General features: G+C 43.3%; 1 protein-coding gene and 1 long non-coding RNA gene across 2 annotated transcripts in view; one reads left to right on the top strand and one right to left on the bottom strand.

Annotated features, from left to right (window-relative positions):
* Positions 1–88: 88 nt before the first annotated feature.
* LOC118423946 (26S proteasome non-ATPase regulatory subunit 11-like) overlaps positions 89–9,500 on the top strand; it is a 12,810-nt gene continuing 3,398 nt past the window's right edge. Inside the window, exons 1-7 of the mRNA XM_035832272.1 lie at positions 89–362; positions 571–672; positions 1,205–1,329; positions 2,022–2,093; positions 6,691–6,748; positions 7,965–8,159; positions 8,976–9,117. Coding sequence (XP_035688165.1) covers positions 254–362; positions 571–672; positions 1,205–1,329; positions 2,022–2,093; positions 6,691–6,748; positions 7,965–8,159; positions 8,976–9,117 — 803 coding nt within the window. The 5' untranslated portion in view covers positions 89–253. The remainder of the gene's footprint in view (positions 363–570; positions 673–1,204; positions 1,330–2,021; positions 2,094–6,690; positions 6,749–7,964; positions 8,160–8,975; positions 9,118–9,500) is intronic.
* Positions 2,750–5,265, bottom strand: LOC118423947. Its single transcript, XR_004832143.1, has 3 exons — positions 5,212–5,265; positions 4,883–5,105; positions 2,750–3,230 (listed from the first exon to the last, which is right to left on the bottom strand). It is a non-coding gene; the product is annotated as an uncharacterized LOC118423947 (long non-coding RNA).

Here is a 9,500-nt window from a genome sequence, read left to right as displayed (position 1 = left end):
GAGGAATTTGGTCTGACACCTTCTGAACATATAAGGCAGAATGAGATCTCGTATTGGAGTTTTCATAGCGATTGCCGATTAACAAAATTTGCAATACAGAGAAACGCTACGAAGAATTTTTATTATTGAATATAAAGCCTACATATTGATTTGATGATATCTGGAAAATCTTAAGTACCGAGAAAACCTAGGATCTGCATGTTATGTGATGACTTTGAGTTCCGGTTAACTCAAACTTCGGCGAGAGACCATAATGCATGTTGGAAGTGAAAGAATCATCATGGCTGCCCAGGAGTTGGAGAAAGCGTTGGCGCTCAGAAATTCAAACAACCAAGCCGCCATGGATATTCTACAGAGTATAGGTCAGTCACCGTTGACAGAAATGTTTCATGATAATTATGAAGTTTGTAAAACAGTTGTATCTGGAGAATTCTCCGCGTAATGGATTGTGTCACATGCGCGCGGGTTCCTCAAAATCTCTTACTCATCTTTGCCCCCCTCCCACACTTACACATTGATAGCAGTTTTTACGTTGTGTTAATGAAGAAACGCTTTGCTCTGTTCATGTAGTGAAGAGAGATATCGTGGACGGAGATGAGGAGGCTACCAGAGTGAAGGAGCAGGGGATTTTGGAGTTAGGCAGTCTGCTGTCCAAGACGGGGCAGGCAGAAGGTAGGTTTGACGGCAGAAATTATGACTATAAACTCAAATGTCATTGTTTTCTTATTTTGCTTCTTTGGAAGCTTTTTTGTACGACAGAGTATGGTTGAAAATCCACTCCTATGTGTAACAATATCTATTTTGAAGTAGATATCTCTTGTTGTTTTCATATTATGTTCCATTCCATTCGTCCCATAGCCTTTATCATGTTTATGTATGAAATTGCATAAAATTTATACACAAACTAAATATATTCTTCAAGTACATATTATGGAAGGTATTGTCTGTATTAAATCAATTGATGCCGTTCATGCACTCATTTTATTGGCCCTTTGTATTCAGTTTCTAGCCAGTTTGAGATCTACTACTGATTTTGCAAGGAAAGAACCACAAAGAATGTTGGCACACCAACTTTGCAGTTAGCTTTAATTACCCAGTGGTTTTTGGAAAGTGTTTGGACTATATGGTAGGAGAATAAGGTAAGGCAAATTATGGAGTAAAAGATCATGTACTGAAGAGGATATTGTGCTGTTATGTTGTCCAGAGCTGGGAGGTCTGGTGAAGTACATCCGACCTTTCCTGTCCTCCATCAGCAAGGCCAAGGCTGCCAAACTGGTCAGGACCCTGGTGGACCTGTTTCTGGACATGGAGGCAGGCACCGGCACAGAGGTGAACATTCCTGTTCTTTCTGTCATCCAACTGGATCGTTCTCTGTTGTTGTTTATACTAAAAGTACAAAATCCAATCATTATACAGAATGTGGGATAGTTCATTAACCACTGCCTTCAAAGAAGAAGTCAAGCCCGACAATAATATTCATTGTATCATATAGTTGATTAGACACTATTGTTATGTATCACACAACTATCATATTATATCTCCTTCTTTTAGTCCTTGAGACTGTACATACAATGAATAACCGGTAGCCTTCGGGCATGATTTTGCAAGTAAAACATTGTTGATAGGCCATGTAGATTACATGGCATCCTATAAGTCTCAGGAGCCCAAAACTGATGAAAGCGTGTATAAAAATAGAAGTTTGGCTAGAATTGCCTTCGTTATAAAACCAAGAAGGCTAAAAAAAAAACTGACTAATGTACAGAGTATGGAATACTGAAATTTTCACTCCAAATTTTCACTACCAGTACTACCGGTAGTATACTATTCAATAGAGGGCTGCTCTAAGAATCAGAATATTTAAGAAGTTTTATAACTATGTCGTATGTGTAATATTTTAGTTGATGGCTAACTTACCTTTTTTTTAGACTTTCCTTCTTGCCATTTACCAGAAGGGATGTGGTAACAGTGTGGTACTAAGTGTTCCTATCATTTATACATGTATGTTCGCATTCCCAATACAGGTGCAGTTGTGTATAGAATGCATAGATTGGGCGAAGCAGGAGAAACGCACATTTCTGAGGCAGGCATTGGAGGTGAGGAGATTTTCTTCAGTCATATTACTGTTCTTGTATGGGGGGGGGGGGAATGGTATTGAACATCCACTTACAGGGCCAGGTCCTGGTAATGCTTCAGTGCAAATTTCATGAGTAAGTAAGTAAGTGCTGTTCACAGTAAATATGAGCTAGGTTCCGGTAAGCGATTTGCAGAGAATCGAACGGGGTGAGACTGTTCACGCAGTGAAGGAAATCGATCTGGTGCGATTCTCTTCACTTGAATGCGGAGCGCGCACGGCGATGGCGAGCCTATACTAACGTGCGAGACTATTCCCCTGGTGATGAAACGCGCACCAGCGCGATTCTCATCGCTTGAAGGCGGAGCGCGCACGGCGATCGTGAGCCAATACTACCGGCCTACTAGACAAATTAAACGGTCGAATATCTTCACTTCAAGGCGCCGCGCGAACGCCCGCTATTTTGAAAGACGTCGGGTACGGGTGCTGACACACTTTTGACAGCGAAACTTGTCGATAACGTATAGTAAGACTCACTCTGAATAACTGTTACTTATCTCTGGGTTGGCATTTAACCCTTTGCCGGGACTCGGATGATGTAGTAGCGTTACTAATCACGTAAGTCAGCAACAAAACAGAGACAAATAGCTCACGTAACACCAACATCGTTATTTATTTCCTACTATAACCTTCTACGAAACAGACTTACATACCACTGCAAATTCATAACCTTACATGAAATATATACAAATACATCCTACCTATGTATTCAGAGTTTACGCTACGATGTACAAAACTACTCACCCTTACAACTCACACAACGTTTACAAACGTCGTACAAAATTTAGAACATGGGCCGTGATGTGACGCTACACTACAGTATATCATTCTCATGAAAGTCATGAAAACAAATCGAGCGTTTGCTATTTTATAATTAAATCAAACGAGCGTACAAAACGTAGACCAACAAGTATCGTATGTATTCAAAGCTTACACTACATGCCACAGTATTTACCGAAGTATTTACAGATTAGTATGTACAAATTTACAAAATCGCTACGAAATTGTCGGATAACAAAATGGCGTCTGCCCACGCTATCCCGGCGTCCTTTGCAGTATGTTGCCCGGCTTCTCTTTGTTTTGTACCTGAAAGAAAACGCTGAAAAGAAAAGTAAAGACAAAAATTAGCAATTGTTAATTACGAAAGAAATATGATGAAAAAATCGTCAATAAAGCCAAAGAATGAAACATCAATTGTGTGGAATTAAACAATTCGAGGGTTTAGCGATTACAATCTAGTGGATAAAATTAACAAAAATCAACTCCCGAAGACAAATGGCGCCTGCCCATGCTATCCCGGCGTCCTTTGCAGTATGTTGCCCGACTTCTCTTTGTTTTCTATCTGAAAGAAAACGCTGAAAAGAAAAGACAAGAATTAGCAACGGTCCATTACGAAAGAAATGGGATAAAAATCGTTCAATAAAGCCAAAGAATGAAATATCAATTAAGTGGAATTAAACAAGTCGAGGATTCAGCGATTACAATCTAGTGGATAAAATAGACAAAAATCAATTCCCCTCAAAAAAATACTCCCCAAGCAGAGGTTCGGCTCCGACTGTTTTTCGACGTGTTTTAATGCGTTTTGTCGGGCCTTCATGTCTCCCGAAGAAGACTACAATTTCAAAATAGAAAGCCCGACACAAAAACATGTAAAAAAACAGCCGGAGCCGAACCTGAGAGTAGAAAAATACACAGAAACTTCACGAATCCTCCGGGCCGTCGACGTCCTCCTCCTGCTCGATCCAGCTCTCCTTCAGATCCATGTTCTTCACCGCCAGGAACAAGGATGTGTGGAACATGAAGTTGGACGGAGACATGTACGCTAGCTGTGGCTGTATCCTGATGAGACAGGAGTTTGCTTGCTCGTTGACCTGTGAGTTGATGGAGCCTATGTCGAGCGCGGCACTGTAGCTGTCCATAGAGTAACCAAGCGAGCACCCAACATGTCCCGGGAAGTGGAATCTATCTACAAGGAAGACAGTCTTCTTGAAAAAGTGCGGATCCCTGTTCATGGCATACCTGTGTAGTTGGCAGCTGTTGTCGTACACCACGATTCTTGGGGCAGGGTTGAAGCGCGTCCGGAAGATCTGGAATGGATGGTGTGGAGACTCACAGCTACGCATGGCCTCGAACCCGTAGCAGACTCCGTGTGGGCAGAACAAGGTGAAAATCCCAGGCGTCAGTGAGCGATGACCGTACGACTCCTTCCGACAGCTGTCTGTATTCCTGGTCTTCCGAGCTTCGTCCATCTCGTACCTTGGCAGACCGCAGTGCTGAGGAAGGGAGGGGAAAAAGGAGAGAGGCGATGGAGGAGGAGGAGCAGGATAGCTGTCAGATGAGGGTAGAGGAACTTGTTGGAAGGTTTCAGTCAGAACAGTCATCAGAGCAAGGACTACAGTAGAGACGTCAGGAGGAATGCGGCCTGCCTCGGTGACGCTGCAAAGGAACTCCGTTAGTACTGGCGCTTTCTTCTGCAGATGACCCAGGTACCGATGGAAGCGGGAGTTGTTAAGGTCGATCTTACCCTCTGCTACCAGCTTGATGATGTCGATGGCGTCCTTGTTCCCGGCGATCTGCAGCATCCCACACACCGGCGTACTTCTTGCAAGCTCGGACAGGAAGGTGGTGTGTGTCGACGGAGCCAGCGTTGTATGTCCCTCTTCAACAAGGCGTCTCAGGAGATGATAAATCAAAAGGGAATAACGTCTAAACTAAATCTATTTCTCTGCTAAAAAAAGCACATCGACTAACCTCTCAAAACTCTCCCTCATCTCGGTTGTAAATGGGTAAGGCACCGGAGATGTGGAGACGGCTGAGAACACTGGCTCATTCAGGGCAGTGAACACAACGTCTGGGTCCACATCTCGGGCCTTACACCATTCCCTGTACGCACTGACATGTGTACAACTCTTCTGGCGCCCGCTACACATGACACAACAGAGCCTCCCTCCGTCGCCGATGCGTTTCAATATCCCTGAAAAATACGAGCGCGTTTTTAAACGATTGCTGATTTTGTGCAGTATATTAAACTATATACCGTCCAATGCACAAATTGTTCTTAACATAAAAAGTATTCTTACCATAACTTTTCCCATCGTGGACTGCAGCCAGGAAAGGGTCGGTCGACAGCTGCTCCACAGCCCCGTCTTTCTGGTGTTCTTCCTCCGTCAGGACGGGCATGTCAGAGAGGATTGACTTAATTGCTTGTGAATGAAGGCAGTAACAACCTTCCTCGGTCTGCTACGATAAGAAATTGTGACAAATCATATGACAGTGTAAATGTATGTGTAAGATTCTTAACAGTTCTTGAAGGTTTATTATTTTTTACATTCAAATGTGCCGCCAAAGCTAAATGATCCGCAGTGCATGACGGTTTAGCGTCATCATGTCAGGACGGCCATGTTTTTCTTTGTCCCAGTAGCGTAGTTTGTTTCCATGTAGAATTTAGACTCTGTACGATATCTCGACCTGCGTACATCTTTATTCCATCGTGTAATATTTGTACATATTCATTCCATCGTGTAATACTTGTACATACATACATCTGAATACTAGTATCACTATTAGCTGCACGTCGCTCGTTCGGCCAGCGCCAGCCTGTAAGTTCATGTACATTTCATCTTCATTTCACTTTAGCGCTGCTCAGAGTTAGATCGAAACTGTCGACGTTCCATTTGTACCTGCAGAAAAAGAAAACAATACTATTGATTTAACTTCATGTCCTTTTTCATTCTTGATTATGATACAAATGTTTGAATAAAGGTTTGTAAAGTGCATCTCAGTATCGTGAGTGCGTTGTTTGTGCCTTGCTCAATCCTAGTAACGTTACATGTACAATATATTTGCCCCCTCCCTCCGCTGGGTACGTTACTGGTGCGTAATTTCGGAAAGGCGTACATGCCGGGAAGTATAAAATGTGCTGAAAAATGAGCAATAACTGTTACATATAATCCGGTAGGATGAGCAGTAGGCCGGTAGTATAGTATTGGCTCACGATCGCCGTGCGCGCTCCGCCTTCAAGCGATGAGAATCGCGCTGGTGCGCGTTTCATCACCAGGGGAATAGTCTCGCACGGTAGTATAGGCTCGCCATCGCCGTGCGCGCTCCGCATTCAAGTGAAGAGAATCGCACCAGATCGATTTCCTTCACTGCGTGAACAGTCTCACCCCGTTCGATTCTCTGCAAATCGCTTACCTGTTCTTACCTGTAAATATCAATGTTTGAAAGCCCGACCTAACATGATGCAAGTTTTTATCACTTGCGCTATAGGCAACTTGTAGCTTGAACTAACTTTTACTGAGCAGAAATTTAATTGCTGTCATGTTTCTATCCTTTTTTTCAGCAAGGAAATCCTTTTATTTTTTCAGGAAAAAAGTGGTGGGAGACATGCATTTGATAAAAATTAAAATGTTTTAACTTCAAGACTGAAGTGTGAAGACTTTTCCAGCTTGTTAAATTTGTACTTAGTGTTGTCTGTCATTATGTCTAGTAACGAAATGGAAAAATATGACATGGCCTCTCATGACCTCTAACTTTTGTGATTATCTTGTGTTTTCCAGGCAAGGTTAATAGCCCTGTACTTTGACACAAAGAAATATGAGGAGGCTCTTGCACTGGGTAAGTGCTATACTCTCTATGTTGAACAATTGCTTTTATTTTTATTTATTTACTGGTTTGCTTGTTCAGCACGCACAGCCAGGGCTACCCAACTAGCCTGTGGCTATTACAAATGCCTGTGGCTATGTGCTTTATGAATATATCAGAAAAGAGTTCCCATATTTGGAACATCTTAATGCAACGGATAAATTTCAATTTTTCAATGCGCCTAGATAAACCCTGTATATCAAAGATTATGTCATACCTTTGACGCGAAAACGTTCGATACGGGTGTTCTGGACCAGGTGATACTTTTCCGTACGGCCCGGGGTTATCACACGGGCTCCATCCGAATAAATCGAACTGCTTTGAGTGGGCCGAGTACGGCGCCATCGAAAGTTCGAATACCTGATTTGGTCGTTGGAACATTACTGTTGCAACGCTTTTTTTTCCGAGGGCAACAAATTTGTTCAACTTCTGGCGCATTTCGCATCAAAACAGTGGTTTTCTCAGGTGGGTACAGGGCTTTAGCCAGCTCGAAATTTTTTTCCGTCAGCCAATTACAATCGTAGCGAAAACCGCGAAAATCAATTAGAAGGACTGAACTGAGACCTTGAAAAACGGGTTTTAATGAGATTATCGTATGCGAAAGGGCACCGACATACATAACAATAGCAAAACAAATAGTGTGTGGCTTTTACGGCCGTGGATGGCGTCCCCAAGCCGCCTGTAGCTTCCACCAAGGATTTTTGTCCGTCAAGGTTGACGGATTGGTTTTAAAATTTTTCCGTCAGACGCAGCAAATTTCCGTCAATTGACGGAAAAACGGACGCTGGCTAGAGCCCTGGGTGGGTATGACATAAATAAAATACAACACGGTGTATTCCGCATCATCCTCGGTCCCAGCCCACCGTGGGTTGGATCACAATCCGGCCTTCGTGCGATCCGACCTGTGGTCGGGCTGATACCTCGGGTGATACGGTATACACCGTGTTGTATTCTATATATCTATTCCTATATTTACACATGTACAAAGAAGCAAGACGATGTCAACCAACCTGTTAGCTTAGCACCTTGAAATAGTTAAATTGTTGGCTCTGCATATGTCTGTTATATCTGTTGTCAGTGACCTGTACCTAGCCTTTCGGGGCATGAATGTACAATCTAGGTCTTTCATTCATTCATTCATTATAACTACATTTTGCACTATATACATGTACCCGTGTGTCCTCTCCAGGGTCCCAGTTGTTACGTGAGCTGAAGAAGATGGATGACAAGGCCCTGCTGGTGGAGGTGCAGCTGTTGGAGAGTAAGACGTATCACGCACTGCAGAACATTCCCAAGGCCCGCGCTGCGCTCACCTCCGCAAGAACCACAGCCAACGCCATCTACTGTCCACCCAAACTCCAGGCACAGCTGGACCTACAGTCTGGTGAGTGAAAATAAAGAAGTATGGTCATGTGACATTACGTCAGGGTGTTTGGTACCATCTTCCTACGCAGGGACATCCAACAGCGAAACCACCTGTCTGGATGTACCCTGCTTTCTCAACTGTCACCCTTAGTTCCTGACCGCCCTGCTTATAAATATTAATGAGCTTATCTTTATACGTGCGAGAGCCTTTTTGAAAACTGAAAGGTCTATTCTCTGATTGGCTGACAGCTGGTTTGGGGGGAATGTCCATAGGAACTAAGAGTGACAGTTAAGAAAGCAGGGTACATCCAGACAGGCGGTTTTGCTGTTGGATGTCCCTGCGTAGGAGGATGGTTTGGTCTGTAACCTAGAGGTCCCAGGTTTTGATATGCCACCAACTTTGTGCCCTTGGCAAAAGGTACTTTACTCGACTTTTATTACTTCACTCTGGTGGAAATGAGTACATGGCTTTGGTTAGGGACATATGTTGGAAAGGACATAAAATGGAAATCCCATGTTTGAGGAGAATCACACCTCAGGATGACCTGACAAATCGCTTCCTAGTTCATCTAAATAACATATTGCAGCCACCAGTGGGATGGATACACTCTCAGCTCATAAAGGAATAATGTTTTTCATTTAAACTTGAGGCACGTTAGAAATGAAACTGACCGCATGACGGACCACCACTTGTTTTCAACTACATTGGCATTTAATGGTCCATTGTATGGTCAATGGAAATGTCATTTTCTTATTTTGTATATCTGTGGATGGAATGTAACCTTCACAGTGAACCTGGTGTTACAGTTGAAGACATGTTGGCATGATTTTTCAGGGATACTTCATGCAGAAGAGAAGGACTTCAAGACTGCCTACTCCTACTTCTACGAGGCTTTTGAAGGGTTTGACTCTGTAGACAGCCCCAAGGCGGTGTCTGGGCTGAAGTACATGTTACTGTGCAAGATCATGCTTAACAGGTAGGCTGAGTTTACAATTATTTGATAATGATAGGGCTATGGCCATGCTAATTTGATTTTATGGATGAAATCCTATGGGGTCCCCCAAACTTAGGTGTGTGTGTTTGTGTGTGTGTGTGTTTGGGGGGGGGGGGGGGTGAGTGAAGGGAAGGATGTTGAAAGGAAGTCCGATATTTGAGGTGAGCGACACTTCAAACAAGTAAAAGAACCCACCACACTTATGGGCCGGAGGGTGATCCGACCCGCGGGAGAGCTGGGACTGAGGGTGATGCGGAATACACCGTGTTGTATTTTAATTATGTCATACCCACCTGAGAAAACCCATGTTTTGATGTGAAATGCGCCAGAAGTTGAACAAATTTGGTGCCATCCATAATCAAAAA

Source organism: Branchiostoma floridae, chromosome 10 (assembly GCF_000003815.2).
Source record: "Branchiostoma floridae strain S238N-H82 chromosome 10, Bfl_VNyyK, whole genome shotgun sequence".
Lineage (NCBI taxonomy): Eukaryota > Metazoa > Chordata > Leptocardii > Amphioxiformes > Branchiostomatidae > Branchiostoma > Branchiostoma floridae.
Note: the sequence above shows the minus strand (reverse complement) of the source record. Positions and strands in the feature narration are given on the sequence as shown.